This window comes from Nothoprocta perdicaria, unplaced genomic scaffold, assembly GCF_003342845.1.
Source record: "Nothoprocta perdicaria isolate Ctin4 unplaced genomic scaffold, notPer1 scaffold_138, whole genome shotgun sequence".
Classification (NCBI taxonomy): domain Eukaryota; kingdom Metazoa; phylum Chordata; class Aves; order Tinamiformes; family Tinamidae; genus Nothoprocta; species Nothoprocta perdicaria.
This window is the reverse complement of record NW_020454516.1, coordinates 2,025,776-2,048,787: the sequence shown is the minus strand read 5'-3', so window position 1 is coordinate 2,048,787 and position 23,012 is coordinate 2,025,776. Positions and strand designations below refer to the sequence as shown.

Sequence of the window (23,012 nt, the reverse complement as noted above, 5' to 3'; positions counted from 1 at the left end):
GTGTGTGGCGGCGGTGGGGACGGGCTGCGGAGCATCCTCGGCGCTCGCCGCCGGGCGCCGTCCCCGCTCCTCGGCCCCCGGCTCGTGGCCGCCGCGCCGGGCCGCCTCCCTCCTTCCGACTCCTGCCTCCTCCCGGCGCAATGTCGTCGCCGTCGTCTGGAGAGCGGTACGAGGAGGAGGAGGAGGAGGAGGAGGGCGCCTACGAGAGCCAGGCGAAGCGGCTGAAGCCCAGCGCCGCCGCCGAGGAGGGCGAGATCGAGTACAGCGGCGCGGAGGAGAGCGACGGCCGGCGGGAGAAGGCGGCGGCGCCGCGCGGCGGCTTCGCGGGCGGGGTGAGGGACGCGGCGGCCGTTGGGGGGTGGGAGGGGGAGCGCGTCCCCTCAGGAGGCCGCGGGCAGTGGGGGGGGGAGGGGGGCGCATGCGAGCCCCGCCCCCTCCCCGGGCGAGGCCCTTCGGCTCGGTTCGGCTCGGTTCGGCTCGGCTCGGCTCAGCTCGGTTCGGTTCGGTTCTGCCCGCGCGGGATGCGCGCTCCGGCCGCGCGGCCTGCTCGGCGTGGAGCCCGCCGGCCGTGTCGCCAGGCCGAGCGGCGCTGCCCCGGGGCGGGGGTCGCTGTCCGCGGAGGCGGTGGGAGGCCCGCGGTGACGCCCGTGCAGCCCCCGCCGTGGCCGGCAGCGCGGGCCCGTGCCGCGCTCCAGCCGCCGCGGGAAGGGGCCGAGCTGGGCGCTCCCTGGCTCCGCGGGTCCGGAGCAGGGCTCAGCCCCGCCGGCCGCTTGCTGCGGTTGGGCTTGTGGCCTCGGCTTCTCCCTGCTTGCCCTGTTGCTCAGGGTAACTATAGAAACGGGAGCGGGAGGAGAGAGAGGCTGAGGGTTTCTTCTATCCTACTGTCCTACTTTCTGCCTCGGGGCAGAAAAGCTCGGCATAAATGACCATTTCCATTTTAATGACCATTTCCATTTTAATTTCGCTTATTCTATGCTTCCTCCCCCACAGCGTTCCCAAATAAGATTGGTCCTCTGATTTTTTTTTAATAATATTATTTGCAGCATACCTTTCATTTATGAATTTATGTCAAGATAGACTGTGATTTGTAGAAACAGATGGAATTTGTAGTAATGCCTTTGTAGCTAGCCAGCTTTTTCTTATGCTTGTATGCTTTGTAATGCTTTTTGTTTCTTAGCTAGCTGGTTGTCCAGGCAGTTGTATTTATTTTTCTTCTTTTGGCACTTTTTCTTTCCGGCTTGAGAAAGATATGATTGAGAAAGCATTGATTGGATGGGAGACCTTGAAATTCAATACCTCTCTTTCGTTAGTTACTAAAAAGAACTGGCTTATGACTGAAATGAAATAATGACAGGAGCGTTGGCTGTTATCGTCTCTCCAAGAGTTAAACTTCTTGATGGAGAGAATGTATCCACTGAATTCTCTAAAGTTCCCCGATAAACTGCAGCAAAGTTGCATCACTGGCGAGAAGGACTTTTAAATCATAGTTTTTTTGACAGGGCATCGGCTCCATTTAGTCAAGGATTAGCAGTATAATGTGTCGTAGTGGCTAGTTCTAAATGAAATCTATGTGCTTGCTTATATTATCTTGGAACTCCTGTCATATAGGAGAGCTGGACATCGTGTAATGTTTACAGCAGGAACAAGACAGTCAACTACCGACTTGCCTTTCCTCTTCTCTGCAGCATTCTAGAAAGTCAGCCAGTTTTTACTGTTTTGCTTATTGATGGATGTTTTTCTTTTTGCCTGCATTTTGGGTTCCGGCTATGGCTCTGATTGTCTACAAGTCAACCCAGTGTATTGGTTCATTCCAGGGCCTGCTGTGCATTCAGGTAAAGAGAACATTGAGACTGTCCCTGGCCTCATGTGCTGATCCTCATGAGCTGAAGAAACTGAAACAGATCTGTAGCTAGTCTAGCTCAGGAGCGTTTTTACCCAGCCTGTTGCATCAATTGCAGTGTGTTGCAAGGAGAAAGATAAGAGGGTTGTTGCTCTACTCGAGACTCCTAGTGCTCTTTGATGGCTTGATGCTAACTCAGCTATCAGAGAGGCAGTAATTACCTTGACAATAGGGACTGAACTAATTTCTTAAGAAAAAGCTGTAACATAAGCAGACAATATGGATAAAGAATGAACATTTCTGTTAATACTTTTATCTGTGACTTGCCATAGCAAAATTCTTCTTTGGAGTTAAGTCACGTGAATTTTGGTTTTTCTTCTGACTAAAAAATTATTTGTGTAGGAATTGGCATTTATATGCCAATCTAAAGCATATAAGATGGAGCCAGGCTGAGACAGGAGGAAAAAATGTATGTTGGGTTGCTAAAAAGAGAGCAGAAAAAAAAAGAATAAGTGAAGGTGAAGCTGAGGAACTACAAGGAGTGGGGATTACAAGCGAGAAATGGGAAAACAAACGGCCAGAGCATGTTCTTACTCTGCTGACGTGTGTCCTGGGATACTGGTAGCCTGTCTGCCTATAAAGGTTTTACAGCCTCTTTGTGTGCCGTGCTTGTGTCCAGGGGAAGAGCAAGAACAGGTCTTACAGCAATAGTTTCTGGGACAGAAACAAGATTTAGACAAAAATGACCCTTACAGAGGCAGTGCTGGGTCATTTTTAAGCCTAGGTAGAAGAGTTGGAATTGGCCTGGAGCAAAGGGTCAAAACAATGGGAGAAAGTGAGATGGGAAGGACATGTATGAGGTCAATTGTAAGGTATCTGGGAGGCCTTCGAGTATATTCTCTCTCCCATGCTTAAGTGGGAGTCTCCCACACGCATATCTATTAACTATTTCTATGAAGTTAGGAGGGGCTAATATTGCTGTTCTTTCAGTTAGAGAGTTGAAACAACTCTCTAAAGTTGAAGAGTTCACTGACTCTGAAGAGACAGAAATAAAGACAAGTTCCTGTAAGTAAGCTAGCGATGTCTGCTTGCAGCATCTCAGCTACTCTGTTGTAATTTCCGATTTAGGATGGTCTTGCTCTGCGGTGAATAGAAAGTAGCTCACATTTCAAGTAAATTATCTCACATCTGTCACAGGAGGCTGCAGGCTTTTTTTTTTTTAAGAAGATGCTCAAATTGTGGTGAGTAGAGAGGCAAAGACAATTTGGAGCTAGCAAAGAGGCCAGAGTAGATATTACTTTCTGTAGCAGGTGTAATTGTTGAAAGGGACATGAGGCGCTGTGGTAGAATTCTGGCAAGATGTACAAGGACAACTGAATACTACAGCTCCCTCCATTTAATCCAAAACGGATGGATACCTTTTCAAGATATGGGATGTGACTGAATTTAAAGCCCTTCTCCTCCCCACTTCTCCAAAAAGCAAATCCAAATCCCAAGATTTGGATCCCAAGATCAAACTTGTATATCCTCCTGCTATGCTTGAGCATTGTCTTTTCGGGTTTGTTTGGGTAAAGACACTGTCTTTAGTTACTTCAGAGTGCTCTAGAAGTTACTGCTGTTGCTTCAGGACTACAGAAAACCCAGATGGCAGGGAGAGAAGCCTCTGCTGGCATGCGGCTTCCAAATTGCTGAAATTGTGGCAGTTGAGTCTGATAGAGGTGAAATTACGATGAGGCAAACTGCTTTAACTGACGCCATCATCATATAGTAAGTACATCCAGTAGTTGAAAAATGTGTAGGAAATGCAGCCTACCTTTTTGCTACGATCTTTCCTCTATTGGGCTCTCCTCAGTGAAGAGAACTAAGATTACCAGGAATGTGATGTGTGAGTTTGCTCTTTCTGGCTACACAAGCGGTAATTTTGACTAACTTGCATTTTCTGTAAGGCAGTTGCATGTAGCCCAGCCCATAGCTAGGCATTAATGAAAATTTAGGCACCTAAATTAAGCAACATTTTGTACATAGGTACGAATTAAGCAACATTTTGGGGCTTTCTCTCCTAGTTCTGATGTATTTATCAAAAAAAAATCAGAATTTGAAAGATGCAGGAAGAGGAAAAAGGTTATTAATAAGGGAACCTAAAAGCTGGAAAAATTACAATATTTTTAGGTGTCTAGATGGGAGAGTATGAAAGAAGAGTGCAATCCATTTGTAGTAAGGCAGAAAAGGGAGATGACGCATGCAAGTAAAGCAAAGAGTGAAGGAGCAGATAGTCAAAAAAGAAACTAATAAAACTAGGGTGAAAATAGTAGATAGAAGGCATCTGAAGAGAATATAAAGAATGGATCTGTGTGTAGAAAGAAATGATGGCGAAAACTCTTTAGAATAGCAAATTTGTTAGGAAGAAACTGGTGCAATATTTGAAGTGTTGCCTAGAAATACGTAGGCCAGCAAAGAATGAAAGCAAAAATTCTACAGCTATTCTTTGAAGCTGCTTCTATTTTAGTTTTATATATATGAAATAACCAAGCATGTAAAGCATAGCACAGTTATATTGATGTTCACCTCCACGCTTCCATTCTCTGAAGAAACTTGATGTCACTATGTTACGTATTTTTATATTGCTAACATCTCTTTTGAGGGGAACTTTTCCTGTCCCTCTGTTACTGGTCTTGCGTGCGTAGGCAGAAAGCTGTTACTGTTACCTGTTTTACTGCATTTTATTGCCCAACTGATGATTCTTCAAGAACTTTTTACCAAAGACCCGTAAACCATTTATACTGATGAGCACAGATGGTAAAATAAGCTAGTCTGTTCTGCTGGTTTTGGCAGAGGACAAGTGTCATGCTGGAGTTTTAAGTGGCATTTCTGCGCCACCATTGAGATGGAATTAATGAGAAACCTCTTTGTAAACGGAAATATTGGTTGTCTTTAATCTGTGTGTGAACTTCTAAACTGCTTGGAGATTGACTTAATCTGCTTTATGATAGATAAGTGTTTAAATTTATCCTCTTATCTCTGTGCCAGCTACATAACCAATGCAGTTTTCAAGATACAAGGGCTGTGAGATCTTGGTGAAAATCCTGTATCTTTCATCTGTGGAAAGAAACAGCAAAAGTGTTTGGATGGAATGTATTCCATCTGACCTTAGCTGCGAATATGCTCTGCATTGACAGATGCTCTTGTTTTTTTTATGTGGTATGGTGGTTTTACTACTCCTCCTTTTAGAGGAAATAAAGGATGCTTCTAGGTTAGATTGCTGCTGCTGTTGGGTAGCTGCAAAGCTTGTTTACATGTGTGTCCTTAAGAGTTTTGGGTATTTTTCGGCGCTAGAAGTACGCACGTGTGGAACATGTTCATGTCTCGCCAACATACTCCTTAGCTAAGGGCTGGCTGGCACTTAGTTTGTTCTGCTGTTTGCTCTTTCTGATTAGGAACGATTTTGAGTAAGGCATGGTAGTTTCTGAAATTATATGATTTAACAATAGAGACCAGGCATGTAGGCAAGCCCTTACTTTCATGGCATATCACTGAGAATTTTTTTCCTCGCCGTACTTCGCTTTGCACTTCTCAAGTTCCTGCCTAAGCTCCTACAACATCAGCAATGTTACTATGATTTTTGAATTCTTGCTATATCTGCTAGAACTAAAGTATGCTTTCCTTGTGGTATTAGGGAGGAAGATACTTGGCTTTTGAAAGATTTGGCTGATCTGACAAATGTTGCCTTAACTACAGAAGAGAGCAAAGTCTGTCTTGGTTGGTGGTTCTGGTCTGTACTCATGTATGTATAGATGCTGGCATACGTGCATTTACCTCATGTATTATGGATTCAAAGATGCATGTATGAAGTGTTTTGTTTTTACGAGAGCAAGTTTGTATTACTACTGGAAAGCTTCATCTCTTGAACAGTCAAATTAAAGGCATGTGACACTCTTCTGAAAATCACAACAGTTCTTATTCTCAGAAGCCCTAAAAACAAATGCAAAGAAGAATATGTAACAAGGCACAAACTGGAGATGGAATGAAGAGGTTGAATGGGGAAGAGAGAAATGTTTCCTTGTGATCCGTTCTCTGAAAAGCTTAACTTGTCGTATATTTAGCAATTCAGAGGTTGAGAATTAGGGAAGGCAGCTTTTTGTATTCAGTCTTTACCTTATTGGGGAAAAAAAATTTTTTTTTTTTTTTTTTTTTTTTGCCATTTGATAGAGATAAATGTGTCTTTTAGGGGAGAATTCTTGAATGTGTTAAAGGAAAAAAGAAAAAGGGAATGTGTGCTCCGAATACAAACCAGAACCTTAATATAGTAACAGGTATTCAGAGGAATAAATATTTGATTTCATAGCTTCTGATTGTTAAGTAAACTGTAAATAAAGTGGACGTGCCTAATATCTGAATATCTTGGAGTACAAGACTTGCAGGAGAAAGTGGTTGCTGCTGTAGTGCTCTTCTGAAGGATTCTGTGAGTCTGCTTTCAGCTTTGAAAAGTGTGTTCCCAAGTAAAGAACAGAGAAGTTGGAAATAAAAATCTGTTTATTTTTGTTCTTTCTGCAATTCCGTAAGTGTCTGCAGCTCAAAGAATTAACTTTTTATGACTAGCTTGTCTACAGCTACGCCCCCCAAATCAGTGAAAAATCAGCAAGATTCAAATCGATAGATCGAACACGTTGATATAACGGCTAATTTGAGTATGTAAACTTTATGCTACACTTGTCTGTATTAAATTTGCGCTTTGTTAATTGCAGTATATTTAGTCTGGCCTTTATTATGCCCAGTTATTCCTTGTTTTTCTTCCATTGTTGGCTTAGATTTTCAGTGTTCTTTTTACTCTTGTCTTAGAATGCTTCAGGCACATTTCAGCCCTGCTTAAGGTTTTGCATGTAGCGATGAATTGACTGAAGCCTGATCTATTCAAGCTTTTTTTTTTCTACAAAAAGCCTTATTTTATTTTTTTTCCCCCCCAACAAAATGTCTGTCTGAAGTTCTCGCAACTCTGGTTCTGAAAATGTTCGTAGGGGAATTTTGACTGGTAGTTTACTATGGCTGAATTGGTTAACATTTATGAGGCATAGGGTGGAAAAAAAAAAAAAAAAAAGAACATGTGCATATGCACAGAAATGGAGAGAGTTTTTTAAAATGTCTATTAAGAGTGCTTTGAGAATAAGTATGGAATGTTGATTTTCTTATTTTGCTTTTACTAGTCTGTGGGACTCAGTTCATTAAGAAAATAAGCAATATTGATACATCTTACTGAAAACCTATGTTGTTCACCTCTCCTCTTTCTTTCCCCCCACTTTTTTAATCCACTTCTGTTTTTGAATGGATGAGATAGAATTGAGTGTTAGAATAGGCTTTATTTTACATCGAAATAGTCTTACTTGGGCAAACGCATAAGCGAAAGTCTTTGTAGATTTAATGGCAAGTAGATTTGAGTAACTGAAATTTGCAGTCTGTTTGAAAAGGAAAGCTATATTTTATATTTTATACAACATATTTGGATCATTTGTGTGGATAGCCACTTTTAGATCCAATTTACTGTCTGTCAAATACTTTATTTAATGATAGCTGTGCTGCTGTATATGCTATATTGATTTCTAAATTTCATTTTTGTTGCTGCTAGGATGCAGGGGGAAGTCATCACAAAGTCTCCGTTTCACCAGTTGTTCATGTCCGAGGACTCTGTGAATCAGTTGTGGAAGCTGATCTTGTGGAAGCTCTGGAAAAGTTTGGAACCATATGGTATGTGAACTGATTACGGATCTTCTAACTGAACTTGTTACTGATCTTCTGTGTAAAGATGCTCTGCTCTTCTTTTTCTATGTAGGTTGAGTTTGAACATGCAGAATTACAGTCTATGTGCCTTAGAATCTAGTAGTAATTAGACTTCAGTGGCACGGCTACTCTTCAAATTTTATATAAGCTCTAGATAAATTGAACTGCAAAACAGTACTGAAGTGGTTGTCTCAGTATAAGTGAATATGCAAGGGATAGGAATGTGCCAGAACAGATGCTGCTGTCCTGGTTTTCACAGTGCTTGTGAAATCTTGTGCTAAGACCTGCAGAATGAGATAGTTTTTCAACAACAGCCCCTTCAGCGGTCAAATTAGAGTGCTTAAATATTTCATTTGATTGTGTGGTCCAAAGATTCCTCGTGTGTAATTGAAGTTATAAACAGGAGTTGTTGGGATTAGTTATCCTGAGCTTTGAGGACCTCATTTTGGAAATGTGCAATTCTTCCCAATTAAAAGCTTAATTGAAGATACAGAGTTTTTGTAAATAGTTCTAGAATGTAGACTATGGTAGAGTTATGCAGGAAGTAGGAAAGTGTATAGCCGTTCTTTTCAGAGGCATGAGGTGAAATCATCATGGTAAAAATATTTCTGCAATTAGATTTTAACTACTTTAAGATTCAAATAACCGCATATATACTAGTACCAGGATTTTAAAAATAAGCACAGGGTTGTTCAAAAATACAAGTTAACTATTTTAGTCTGAGAGGTTTACTTTTCAAAAACCGCTATCTTTAGAAAAAGCATCTTGAATTTGTATGTATCTTATTTTAGATAAGCAGAGTATTTCTGTTTATTTACTGTCTTTTTTTTTATGCCAGAAAAACAATATTTTTTTTAAAAAAAGAAAAGTTAGCTACAAGGGTATTTAGTGTAATATACCAACTTTTTTTTTTTTTTTTTAAACTAGTTTGCATTTTGATCCTTTACCTCATAAATTTCTTCGGCAAATTTAATTTTCTGCATTGAAATTGAAGCTCTGAAAAGTTAGTAGGGAAATAGATAGTTGCATTGTTGGAATGTTCTCATGTATTAAACTTTTTCAGAAAAACAACTGTTTGTTGCTTATTTTTCTTATTGATACAATTCCTTAATCATTTTATACAAATATTCTAGAAAGAAATAACTAGGACTGAAAAATGGGTGTGGGGAGACCTAGTTTTCCTTCATGTCTTCATTTGGAATTGCTGAGAAAAATAATGCTCATATCTAACAGTTATGGATTTTTGGAGTTGTTTGAGCAAGCATTAAAGAGTGTAATATTGTACTATTACAATTGTAGTACAATTACAATTATTGTACTGTTTCTCTTACCAGCTATGTCATGATGATGCCGTTTAAGCGACAGGCTCTGGTGGAGTTTGAAAACGTAGAAAGTGCCAAGAAATGTGTAACATTTGCAGCAGATGAGCCAGTATATATCGCTGGACAGCAAGCCTTTTTCAACTATTCAACAAGTAAAAGGATTACTCGGCCAGGGAACACTGATGACCCATCTGGTGGAAATAAAGTTCTCCTGTTGTCAATTCAGAATCCTCTCTATCCAATTACAGTGGTATGTTTCTTCTTAATATTAAACAAAGACAGGGCAATCTCTTTCCATATTACTTCTGTTTTGTACTGTTTGTTATTTGCTGCTTATCAGGAAGCAGGGGTCAAAAAGTACAGGTTCCTACCAAAGTTTAAAACCATCCTCTCATGAGTATCCTGCAAGTTTGAGTCTGTCCTGTTGCTGTTGTTGTTCACGGGTATTTGGCAATATATTTGAAGACTTCAGAGGTCAGCGTTTTGAAATGTTTTAAGTTGCTACATACTTCCGCAGTATTTCCAAGTGTGTTGCCATAATAGGAAGGTCATCTAGCTTTCAGGCCCTGAGGAATAAGTTCAATTTATAGCACATGGCAATTTTCCAGTAAGAAGGGTTACTTTATTATTTTCCTTCATTCTTAAATATTTCCTTTGTGCAATGTTGAAATTTTGTGTTGATGACCAAATCCAATTTGATGGATTCTTCATCTCTTATTCTGGGCTAGTACTTCTTAGCTTTCAGTATTTCTAGTCATGCCATATATACAGTTGCATCCTAATTTAGTGTCATCTGTTCGTGGTACAGATGCTTTTTTTTTAACTTCTACTGGTATTTAAGAATGTGTATTTTCTAATTCATTGGAATATCTGCTTGTATTTTCTGTAAAGATTTACACTATACGCCATTGAATTGCACAGGAGTATTTCCGAAAAAAAAAAAAAAAGTATATTTATTGGCTTCATTATTGTTGTACTGTAGTATAAGCAGAACTTAGAGAAAGGAGTCGTTATTGGGCAGTTTAGATGATTCCAAGGATTTAATTTGTGTGGAACCATGTAACTCAATGCAAGTGTTAAGCTATGTGTGTGCTATGTAAGCAAATGGACTGCAGCTCAGTGTTCCTGATATTGCTTAATTTGACAAGCAATCCATTCTGTATCATGCTTCTTGCTTTACTGCTTTGTGAGCACAGATATGTTTTTCTCTTGTTAAATCATCAGTGATGGCGCCTTTTATTTCTTGATTAGCTTTTGAGAAGCATGGCAAATATGTGAGTTGCTTTTTCATCAGTGTTTAAAAATATACATGCTTTGAGCTGTGTAAACAAATCCATTAACTAATTTAAAATACTCCCTGCATGTGACTGTATTTTGAATTTTGAAAAGTGGGTTTTGTGCAGCAGCATGAGTTTTGTGGGTATCTCTGTTCGCTTTGTGAAAACAACTGAGCCTTACCAGGATGCCTGCAGAAAATTCTAATATCCAAATCGTCTTACAGGGTCAGGGTAGGTTCACGGGAATGCTGAGGCTTCAATTGTAGAGTAGCTACAAAAAAACCCTCCTCTTCCCTGATGCTCCCAACTGTTTGGAATGTATCAACGAACAACAAATGCAGATGGATTTGGGAAACTTATTGCAAGCATCAGAGCTCATCAAAGACAGTTCAAATGAGTCAAGGCTGTCACGCTACCTGTAGCAACTTGGAAAAGTAAATGCACCCATAGAAAGTAGGAATATTTATGTAAATGGAACAAGGGAAATAAATCTTAGGCTTGGCCAATAGGTCAATCTTTGCTGTCTTTTCAGGCAAACCTCTGCTGTTGCCTGTTAGTTCTTTCCTCTAACCCTTTCCTACCAGCACAAGGAACGTGGTGGAAGTGCTTTACCTACTGAACTGCCCACCCCTGAAACTAAGTTGCTTTTGCTTTTTTTGTAGATACTCTACAGTATAAAGTATATCCATTATAGTGCTGGATAAAGCCAGCACTAAATCTTTCTTTAAAATGTACTTCTGCATGACTGCATTTTGAACACTTGGTTGATTTTTAAAATTAATGTGTTCTGGAGCTAGGAAGTGTTTGGGACATTTCAAGCAGGAAGAGATGGAGGCCAAGTGTTTGTGCTACTGCATATGAATAAAATGTATATATCTTATAGATAACCCTTTTTGTGGGTAAGGGGGTATTTGGTTTTCCTTGCAGCACTGAAAATAGTTTTGAATTTTGTGATTTCTGTGATAGTCTAGGGAAGAGCTGGTGGAAGCAAAACTCGACCAATGCATTTGCATGAATCTTGTGTTTACTGTCAGCAGTTTTCCCGGCCTTAAGGAAAGAAACCCTTCAGCCACTTGCAGTGTCTTTTGGTTCCCAGTGACTAGAACTGAAATTCTGCCTTTGATAGCTATGTTTACGTTTTGGTCTGCCCAAGGCTACTTTTCTGCAAAAGAACAATTGGAAAAAAAAAAGGGGGGGGGAAGCACCCCATCAGTCTTACAAAAGGAAGCAGGCCATAATCATGATTTCACATTGGCATTTGTGCTTTGGCAATACTTTGTCTCGACTCTTCAGTGAAAATTTATGGGGCTAAGTGCATGCTTAAAAAGGAACGACAGCTCGAAGCATGGATGTAATTCCATGGTTTTTAACACTATTAACATCGAAGACCTTTGTCCTTAACTTTTGAGTGCTTAACATGGAAGATTTTTCTTTCCAGGCTTTGACTGTCTGTGATGCAATAAATTAAATCATAAAAATGATAGTCACAATTGTTTGATTGTAGAGAGAAAATGATAAATTAAAAGGTAACAAGCTTTTTCTTTGGCCTTAAGTGCCAGTGAAATAAATGTTCTGTGAACCTAATATGCTTGAAATTTCCTATCATAAATATTAAAGTATTTCCTACTTAAATATTTGTCATCTTTCCCTAGGATGTCTTGTATACTGTGTGCAACCCTGTTGGAAAAGTTCAGCGCATTGTTATATTCAAGAGGAATGGAATACAAGCTATGGTTGAATATCCTTTTGGATTTTTTTCCTCCTGTAGGAGCTCAGTTGCAGATGGGATTTAACATGAAAATGTTGACACCATTGTATTTCTGTAAAACCGGTGCATCTAAGTGCTATTTTACTTTAAGTACATGATAGAAATTACAAGGTCTTGTATATCAAAAAGAGGTCTCAAAATTGCATGGTGTAATCCTAAGACTAATAGTTGTGGGCGTGAAATGTTTCATGGATTGAACACAGAGCACAGAGAGTTTTATGGTTTCTGCCTGTGTTCATTGGGTGAGGGCACGTAAAAGTATGGTCTGACTTCTTTAAACTCTATAATAGCTATAGTGCTTATTTTTGTATTCTGACTTAATGAAACACGTGACTAGCTTAGGCCTCCTTGACCTATTTATCATGTGTTGAGGAAATTTGTCCCTTCTATTGTGGTGCTGTTTATTCTGTTTGTATCAGTAAGTCATACACAGGACGCATGTTCAGAGCTGTTAATGTGTTACTGCAGTTTGCAAGGTCCAAAGTCTCTCCTCATTAAGCCTTAGTTTACAAAACTCCAGTAGACCATTCTGATTGCCCTCCTATTTGTATACAACATTTTAGGGAAGTTTGTATACAAATCTCATACAATCTTTATTGATTTCAGCTACTGTCAGTGTGGCCAGCTGTATTGGTACATTTTTGTGACATACTTAACGTAACCATTGGCTTCATTGGTTTGTTTTTGATTTGGTTTGGGTTGTTTTTTTTGGCCAGAAACGAAGAATTGCCCCAACTTTCACAAATGCAAACTAATCACTCTTATTTGTGCAAAAGACATAAGCTATACGGCCCAAGAGACAGTGGTTTGACTTGCTGTGATAGTGTTGCAAATCTGTGGCCAGCGCTCTTTGCTTCAGATGACTTTTGGTACAGCCAGGGAGCTGTTCCCTGCCGTGTTGTGAAAGCTTAGGGAAGTTGTGGGAGAGGCTCCTGTTTATGTACTCTCTTAAAATCGACCTCTTGTGCCTCTTCTTTGGATTGAAATGTACAGTGTGCCTTTTAATAAACAAATGAACAAAAATATACAGTGGTTGAAAGAAACCTCTCAAATGTGAGCAGAGTAATGCAGCAGTACAGGTGTGCAGGTTGAGGGAGGAAAAAAAGCCATAGGGGAGCCTCAGGATGCACCTTATCTGAAAGGGTCGCCACAATATTAGTGTCATTACTAGTTGCCATGCTCATGGCTTTTGCAGAACTTGCTCTTGCAGTTCTAGCCAGCTTCTAACCTTAGAGGTTCTGAGGACTTAATTCTTCTTATTTTTTATTTTGACAATCTCAAGGCATCTGAACACTTCCAGTGTGGGTTTCCGTGTTGGTGGAGGAAGCCGGGCCATGTTGAATATAGAAAATACAACAAATATTGTATTGATGGGGAATACTTTCAAAATGTCACTAAGTTATATCCAAGGATGGCATGAGATGCCTGGCCTGCTGCAGGATTCAAGCTTTGGGGCACTACTGTGCTATTAAATATGTATGGGACCATGGATTGCCCTGCTCCAAGGCTCTTTGTGCTAAAGCACATTTTTATATTTCTAGTAGAATTGGTGTGGGAGTATATAGAGGATATGAAATAACTTACATGTTGGGCTTTTGATCTATGCATCTGCTTTGAGCAGTGCATTTAAGCAAACTCCAAGCAAACAACTTGTATTTTTGATACAAGATCTTTTGCACACGCCTGGAGTGTTTGTCTTTCGAAAACCGCATAGGCTTGCAGCATAAACAAAGCGTGCATCTATATAATACACCCCTAAAGAACCTATTTCTGTATGAATGGTGTCATCTTGCACCACTTACATCTCAGAAACAGATACTTGAACGTAAGTTAAGCCTGAGAGCTCTTGGAAACATTTCTGTGCCTACCTACTTTTAAGTGCGTCTGTTCAGAGTGGCTATAAGGTGTGGCCATGGCAAAATACCTGCAGGCTACAAAAACAAAACCATTTTAGAGCAAAAGAGTGCATGATGGAGAAATCTGGAGAAAAGAAGTATCCTTAACATGATGTGTATGTTTGAATCAGTGTTTTGTGCCCAGAAGGCGAAGGCTGCACTCAACGGAGCAGATATCTATGCAGGATGCTGCACGCTCAAGATTGAATATGCAAGGGTAATGCTTGGACCTTCTCTCTTAATTTTACTCATGGTACGCATATAGTCCCGACGTAACTTTTTTCCCACTTTTACTGTTTTTGAACAGCCAACTCGACTTAATGTCATTAGAAACGACAACGATAGCTGGGACTACACTAAACCGTACCTGGGCCGCCGAGGTAGGTGTTCGTACGTTATCCCCGTGCGTGTTTGCCCGTGCTAAGCGCAGCCCTTCGCGTGCGGTCAGGCTCTATCGCAGTAGGCATTTCCGAGGCTGTGTAACCCGGCGCGTTAACCCTGAGTCCTAGTGCCCCCTACTGCCGTGTGCTGAGCCCCTGAGCTCAACCAGGAGCCCACACCTGCAAGCACCTTCGCGGTTCTCAAGGACTCGCATTTCTCCAAGCAGCTCTCTCTCTTTGGAGGAGAGGAAACCTGATGCAGACTATTGCTTGCAAACTACAAACTCGCACACTGCTTCTCCTTGGAAAGGACTCTTTTGGTTTTGTTTTTTTTTGTTTTTTTAATTTTTCCCCTATGCTGGACAAGGCATTAAGAAGGATAGAGGACTTCAGCAGGCTGACTCTACACTTCATCATGCACCACATCGGCATCAGCAAAAAAAAAAAAAACTAAAAAAAAACCAAAAGCCAAACAAATAATTAAAAAAAAAAGCCCTCTGAAAGACCTCAGACTTGCAATTCACCTTGTCTGCATACTGCATGCACCACCACCACCACAAGTTTTTAAAGGAGGACACTTTCAGTACTTCAGATTTGTATGGGATCAATAATACGATAGACTGTACCCGATCTGTTCAAATTTGTATGTATGCTGGTCTTATTTCCCTTAAAATTCCAAGTGAAAGAATGAGACTTTCCAAAACTAAGAACCTCTCTGGTTGATATTACCGACATTGTTGTAAATGTTTTATTGTTTGCTGTATGTGAGAGTTGAATTCATTCTTAACAGTGTAAATATTGTCTAGTTATAGGTAACCTTGATCCTTAACTGTAGGTAGTTGGGACTGAGCAGTACAATATCAAATAGGTCCCCTCAGTTATATTTAAGTATTTGAAACAGGGAGACACATAGTTGGTCTAGTATTGTCTCTTAAGTACTCAGCTGTAAAAATTACCCAGAGCTTAACTTATGTTAGTGAAAATTATGCCTATGCATGTGAAGATAAACTGCTGGGTTGCCTGACACTTGCGAAGTGCTCATCTTTTTTAAAAAAAAAAAAAAAAAGAGAGAGAGAGAGAGAGGAAAAGAAAATGTAACTATTGAGTGCAGTGTTCTATAACTTATGTACAACCGTGTTTGCAATGTAAAGTTAGATAAGTGAAGACAAAGTGTCTAAGACAGAATATATATCAAAGGCTATCTGAGAGCCAGGCCCCTGGCTGTTTCCTGTGACGTGCACTTTCAGAGTAATTCTGTAGAGACGCTGGTCTTGTAAAACTGTTGTACAACTAAAATTGCAGGTTTTGAATTTTCAAAACAAAAGTTCTTGTAAAAGGTTAACAAGGGAGCTACAGTATTGGTTGCAGTTTAGAGAATATGCATTCAATTTTTCCCTCAAATTCCAAAATGAAGAAGAGACTTTGAAGAAACTAAAAGGCAAGAAAAAGTCTGAAAAAAATAATTGGACTTGTGTGACTTTTGGGTGCTGCAGTGTTTTGAGATTGAATTATACCATCATGCATCTAATTTCATTAAATAATTGGTCTGCAGATAGATATGGCTGTATGAACTAGATGTTCCCTGAGCAAAACAAACAACAGTGGAAAATGAAAAACTCAACATAGGTGCAGTTTGCTTTTTCTCAAGAACTGACGCTACTCTTTTCCTTTTTTTCTTACTCTGAGAGCTTCTCTCTCTTCTCTGCACATGACTTCACTATAAGAAGAAAGGCACGAGATTTATATTGAAAGGGATGAGATATTATATACTATGATTTTACTTTTAATTGTGGCCTGAAAAAAAAGATAATATGAACAATTGAGCGAACCATAAAATATAGTTGAGAAAGCAGATATTTAGAGCAGTTACATCCATGGATTCTTCCATCAGTGTTTTAGCATTTTCCCTTCAACTTATTCTTGCAGCACTGTTATTGGGCCTCAGAACTTTGTCTGACTGACTGGCAGCGTTCTGACTTTGGCAAACAAAATCTCGGCCCAGAGGAGTTTTTATTCTGAGGACAGGCAGGCTAGTACTCCCTTTCTATCAATAAAAGCTCCCAAATTTGTTTCTTTCGGTGGTAATTACCAGTTTACTCAGCTTCTGTATTTCCCCTAGATTTGTCATGGTGCTCTGAGGCTCAGGATTCCAATTTATTAATTAAAAAAAAAAAAAAAAGAAAAAAAAAAAAAAAAAGGCTAAGAAAAGAAAGATTTTTATAAAACAACCTTTCAAGGTTATTTTTAGTATAAATCAGGCTTTAGATCTGCTTCACTGCTTGCTTGTGCAAATATTTGTACTGGCACCATCAGAGACTTATTTCAAGGAAGAAAAAAAAAAGAAGAAAGAAAAAAAAAAAAAGGCTAAGAAAAGAAAGATTTTTATAAAACAACCTTTCAAGGTTATTTTTAGTATAAATCAGGCTTTAGATCTGCTTCACTGCTTGCTTGTGCAAATATTTGTACTGGCACCATCAGAGACTTATTTCAAGGAAGAAACAAGTGTGGAGAAAGGAGAGGGCAGTGGACTGCGCTGCCACCAGGAGGAAATATTTGTTAAACAGAGCTCTCCTAGCACTTCTTATTCCAAGGTTCCAGTCTTTCACTGTGCACACTTTCATGGGATCAGCATTATGGGCTAGAATTACAAAGCTGATTGCATACAGTGTAGGTGCTCAAATTAACCAGTAAGGGTGCCCATCCACTTTCCCAAGCTAAGAGATTCAGGGCTATCACCCTAAAAGGGAAATGGCAAACAGAGCTTGATTAAATTGGAGAATCAATTGCAGATAAAATTGCTTTTCTTTCTGGATGTTTGAAAGCAGTCAGTGCTCATCTCTCTTTAAGCTCTATTGCCAGAGTAATTGTCTGACTTGCTTAAAACCTGTCCTCAAAATCCTGAGGAGAAAAGGCACATGGGTTTTCATCTCCCACTGTGTGTTATTTAATGTGAATAGTTCTTGGTTTTGGAGGATGTATCTCCAGCTGCACTGGGCTGGAGATGCCATTTTCAGCAGTCATATTTAATGATTGGAGAAACTGTTGCAAATTGAGTAACTTGCCCCACATTTTCAATGTGGCTTTTCAAGAACAGATTTAAAAATAATAATAAAAAAAAATATATATATATATGAAAATGATTTGCTGCTTACCACACACACCCAAAAAAGTTCAGATTTTCTTTGCCATGCATTATGTATTAATTAGAAAACACTGCTTTGACTACGATGCACTGCTTTTCTCCAGTAATGTAGACCCCTTGCTTAACTTTATATCATAGAGAACTGGGTTTTCTTAAAGGATTGACCATTGATTGAGTGCATTATTCAGTGATGTTTTTTTCCTCAATTAACCTGTTTTATGCTGCTGATAATGCAAGAATGTACAATCCTTTCAGCACGCCCTTAAATCAGTAGGTGTTCTGTAAATATATATGTACACGTATGTAATGCTCTCTGTTTACTGATTATGAAACCATGTAATACAGGTTGTTGTTGGCTTATGCTGAAACTTCTTGAAAGAAGCCCACTTTGAAAATGTGTTGCTGTTGAAGCTAATATTATGATTCAGGTACTGTCTTTCAAAAGTACTGCATTTCAAATTTGTTTTAAGAGACACATAGGTAAATCCTGCTGTATGGTGTTACCTATAATAATGTGTGATGTCTTTTTAGGAGAACTGTTGGGTGTTTCCATAGACTTTAAATGTCAGCATCTCTTCATTGGCCATTATCCCATTCCTCCCCTAATCAACTTAAGTGGTATTTATTATACGGATGAATCTTTTAATTTTGGTGTCCCAGGCTACAGCTTGTGATTTTTAAACATATAACGAATGAGAAACTGCTTATAAAGTTAACAAGGACTGAAATTACTGTTTCTTTTGCCTCTTAAATAGAAGCATTGTGTCTTACTTGAGAAATCAAGTGCATACTTGTCCATATTAAATTGTTTTCTTTTCCTTCCCACATATTAGACAGAGGGAAGGGCCGCCAGAGGCAAGCTATTTTGGGAGAGCACCCATCATCCTTTAGACATGATGGATACGGTAAGTAACATAGGATCACAGGTGGCAGTAACTTCTGCACATGTTACGTGGAATTCCAAATATCTAGTCAATGCATAACCATAAATCTCTCTACAGCATGCATAGTTCAGTATTATGCTATACATGTGGTGCTGTCAGGCCATATTCTAAAAATGCTAGTGATAGATGGAAATCCATAGAGCTGTTATTACAGTAACATTTTTTTCATGGGGAGAGCATCAGGCTCTACAATTGTATCCTTTGAAAAATGTTTTTGTCAGCTGCAACTGCTGTAGGCAATGGGTAGAAAGTAACATCTGCGCTGCAGAAAGCAGCTTTCTTCTCGAAAATCCGAGGCAGCTTGATAAATGATTTAGGGCAACCCACAGCTCTGCAAAGTCTTTGCCTGCAAAGCTACCAGTTGTGTGCTTTGTGTTCCTTTGAGTGTAGCTCATGTTGAAAAGTGCAGCCACGTCCCTATATGAGATGTTTTAGAATTAACTGCTATGACTTTGAGGTGGCAAGCGATGCAGTTGTTAGCTGTGCTATCTGCACGGAAAGATCTGCCATCACTTTCACTTAGTGGAAATCAGGACAGCTTCTGTTTGCAATACTGGTGAGGTTTTAAGTGCTTCTGCTTTTTACAAATGAGCTGTTTGGTGACAAGTCTTCTGCAGATGTGACCGTAGAGATGGCTGTTTATTTTAAATATTTGGTTTTGATGGCTTTATGTTTAATTTTTTGGTAGATACTGGGGGACAGATTGTTAAGCATACTTTTGGGCGGGGTACAACCTGCTCCTCAATCAGTCATCAAAATGCTTAGTGAGATGCCTTTTCTGGTCTTCTATAAAACAATACTATGAAACATCTCTCTCCTTCCATTTTATTATAAGACTCAAAATATTAAAGGGAAGAGATGAAGTCTTGTTTATTACAACTAGAAAGAGTTAACAGCATTGCTGTAGCTTTGTTTTTGTTGTTGCCTGCTTTAATTATGCATTATATATGTGGGCTTCAGTGCATAATTAAGTAACGAAACTTGCATTTCAAGTAGCATGAAAACGTGATCTTTAATTCCCTTAGGGTCGCACGGTCCTTTATTGCCCTTACCGAGCCGGTACCGAATGGGATCTCGTGACACTCCAGAGCTCGTTGCTTATCCATTGCCCCAGGCATCGTCCTCCTACATGCACGGTGGGAATCCTTCTGGTTCGGTTGTCATGGTCAGTGGGTTGCATCAGCTAAAGATGAACTGCTCAAGGGTCTTCAACCTGTTCTGCTTGTATGGAAACATTGAGAAGGTGAGATATCCTCCATAAGAAGTTTAGAGGCTGCTGTACTAAAGCCACATTTGTCAATCTAGTTGTTTTGGAAAAGACATGGTTCAGATGATGTAAAAATATTTTTTGACAACATGTAAAATTGTTACTTGTGCTGTTCATTGCGTTGTCATTTTTTCCTCATCTGCCTCAGGTGAAATTTATGAAGACTATTCCAGGCACAGCACTGGTTGAAATGGGTGATGAATATGCTGTAGAAAGAGCTGTCACGCATCTCAACAATGTCAAATTATTTGGAAAGAGGCTTAATGTCTGGTAAGTACTTTGTTTATTACATTAATAGTCTGACGAAAGGTTCTGAGGTTGCACAGGGAAGGTATCCCATTGCTTTGTCATCACTGTCACAGTGATGATTTCCTATTTGCAACTACTATTTGTATTCTGTATACTCAAAAAAAATTGACAGTTGACCATTGCAGTAAAAAATTACATTAATAACGTATATAGGCATTATCTAGCTTGCCTATTAAGACATGTTACCGAATGCAGTTTTTTGCACTTTCCATGGCTTTTAAGGAAGGTATCAAACCCAGCTCATCTTGTTCTCCTTTTATTTCAAGTTGTTGAAAAGAAATGTCAGCTCTGTTCCAATTCCATGAATATTTTGTGGGCAAAATATGCAAGTCTTCACTGTTTAAAAAACTTCAACTGTATCTCCTTAAATCCCAGTGTTTCCAAACAGCACTCGGTAGTTCCAAGCCAGATATTTGAACTGGAGGATGGCACAAGTAGTTACAAGGATTTCGCAATGAGTAAGAATAATCGCTTCACCAGTGCTGGCCAAGCATCTAAGAACATCATCCAACCACCGTCTTGTGTGCTGCATTATTACAATGTACCGCTGTGTGTTACTGAAGAAACCTTTGTAAAGGTAGGCAATTGAAACAGCTGCTCTTCTCTCCCACTGTGTGTCCCCCCAAAATAAAATTGGTGATTTGTTAATGTGCTTTGTTTTGGGGGGGGGCGCGGGGGGGAAATCTTGTAGAACAAGAGCAAGACTACAGTCTGTGAGAGACTTACTGGATCCATGAGATTGTTTCTTTAATGATTGCTATAAATTCATGGAAACTCTCTTAAGGAGCCAGTGTTTCCTTTTATATCTCTTCTAGGAAATGTTGGCATTTTTGCAAATAGTGCTTGTGTGCGCTTTTATTGGAGTTTTACTGTTTATTTTATTTTTGTGGCAGTTGTGTGAAGATCACGAAGTTCTCAGCTTTATTAAGTACAAAGTGTTCGATCCAAAACGTAAGTAAACTTGACCTATTTGAGGTGCTTTTCAAGCCTGGCAGTGGAGCTTACTGATACCATTTCTCCTCCTCCTTTTTTTTTTTTTTTTTTTTTTTTTGTGTGTGTGTGTGTGTGTGTGTTTTGTTTTGTCTTGTTTTTCTTCCCACTCTGACAGCCTCTGCCAAAACACTTTCTGGTCTGTTGGAATGGGAATGTAAGACAGATGCAGTGGAAGCCCTCACTGTACTTAATCACTACCAGATAAGAGTACCAAGTAAGTCAGTCTTGCTGGGTTTTTTTTCTCTCATTTATAAAAGCAAACTTTTTTTCTTCTTTTGTATTATCTTTGCTGTAGAACATGAGGCTTCAGTAGCCCATCTCTGCAGCTAAAAAGCGTTTTATTTACTTTATGTGTATATGTATATATCTTTATATAATATTTATGTGTATATATAGCATAGTATGTAATCCTCTATGGTACACTAGGGTCAAGCTAAATGAGAATTTTCCTCACTTTTGAGTCAACCTGTAAAAATCCAATATGTTTGTGGATTTTTCTCCCTTTCCCTGTCTTCAGAAAGAAGGAAGGCAGGAAAAGAATTGCTTAAAAATCCACTGTCATCAAAATAATATCTAATGTATAACAAACTGATCAAGCTTTATAAAGCCTCTCACAGTGATTGCAGAGAAATCTGAAATACATTTGGTTAGAAGAATCTGAAAATTTTCAACATGGAAAAAAAAAAAAAAAGCCATACAGCCACGTAGCATCAAATGGGATTACATGTTAAAACAAGGGAGGCTTCCTTACCCGTCTGTGGCCTTTTGCCTTTGCCAGATCATCGAAGTTGATTAGAAGGGAGGAGGGGCACTTATAATGGTGGAATGTCCTTTAATTGTGTATAGCTGAACAACTGAAGTGCCATCCTTATTCTCTTGTGATGAAATCCGTCCCTTTGTTTCTCTGCATAATTAAAGATGTCTATGAGACTATTAAAAGACGATTAAATGACTATTAAAAAAAGCCCCCCCCCCCCCCCCAAAAAAGTCAGTGTGCAAGATACCTTAATCGAGTGTTGCGGAGTGCATTTTATTGAGTATGTTCTTTTGTCTCCTGACAGATGGCTCTAACCCTTACACCTTGAAGCTTTGCTTCTCTACTTCATCCCATTTATAGAGAAGAGGACAGCATGTTAAGAGCTGTGTTTGCCTCAATTTGCAAGTCTGAAACTACACTTCATTCACAAAGCTCTAAAGTGGTTGCTCTAATGTTGCCTTGTTTCAACTTAATTCTAATATCTTATCTTGTTTTATAATAAATGGATGTTCCTTCATAAATATAAAACAGATTTTTTTTCTCTTTGCCTCTGAGAAGTACATGTTGTAAGCTAGCTACTTGCATTTCATTAATGTAGTAACTTCAAAAGTCTAAAGACCAATAACATAGTGTACATTCAGACCCTAAAATGTCAATAGTTTCCTTCAAAAAATGAAATTTATTTGCCTTTTTGATGTTGAAGATTAGCAAGTATTTTTCCATTTGTAGTTTTAATTGTCTGATTACATCAGAATTTTAAATGTAGAACTTGTTTTTCAGTAAGTTGTGAAGTATGCTGCAATAAATACTAAAAAGCTTGTATTTATAAAATGCTTAAATCAGGTTGATGGTGCACATACTGAATTTTTAGTATAGACTTATATTTCAAACAAAGCTAAGGTAGAAAAAAATAAGTATGTACACGTGTATAGTGTGAATTCATACTTATTTAAAGTGGTTTGGTTTGTTTTTTTAAATTGCATTTGCATTAGCATGATGCCATCTATAGCTAGTCCCACCGTAGGGGCCTTTCGGAAATTAAAATTGGAAGCCTGTGTCAGTGTGTTCATCCTCATTTCCCATAACTTAAATCTAAATCTTGGGGTTTATCGTATTCTCTTGACTTTTAAAATATTTATGACTTAGTAAATGTTAAGAAATGGATATGTGAGAACAGAGAATTGATTGCAACAGAACAAACATGTAAACATAGCTAAAGCAAAAGACGCAAGCCCCACCATACTCTCTCATAGCTGGACTGTTGATTTGAATGATACTTAACATTTATCAGTGTTTTATTTCCTTTTGCCTGGTTTTATTCCACTCCTGTGATAAAAAGATGCATAGGG

General features: G+C 39.2%; 1 protein-coding gene across 1 annotated transcript; it reads left to right on the top strand.

The window, feature by feature from the left end:
- Positions 1–140: 140 nt before the first annotated feature.
- HNRNPLL (heterogeneous nuclear ribonucleoprotein L like) lies at positions 141–23,012 on the top strand. Its single transcript, XM_026033949.1, has 13 exons — positions 141–332; positions 7,458–7,576; positions 8,944–9,181; positions 11,861–11,946; positions 13,992–14,088; positions 14,179–14,251; positions 18,227–18,298; positions 19,363–19,580; positions 19,753–19,874; positions 20,289–20,490; positions 20,807–20,864; positions 21,022–21,120; positions 21,968–23,012. The coding sequence occupies exons 1-13, from the start codon at positions 141–143 to the stop codon at positions 22,021–22,023; spliced, it is 1,632 nt and encodes a 543-aa protein (XP_025889734.1). The 3' UTR covers positions 22,024–23,012.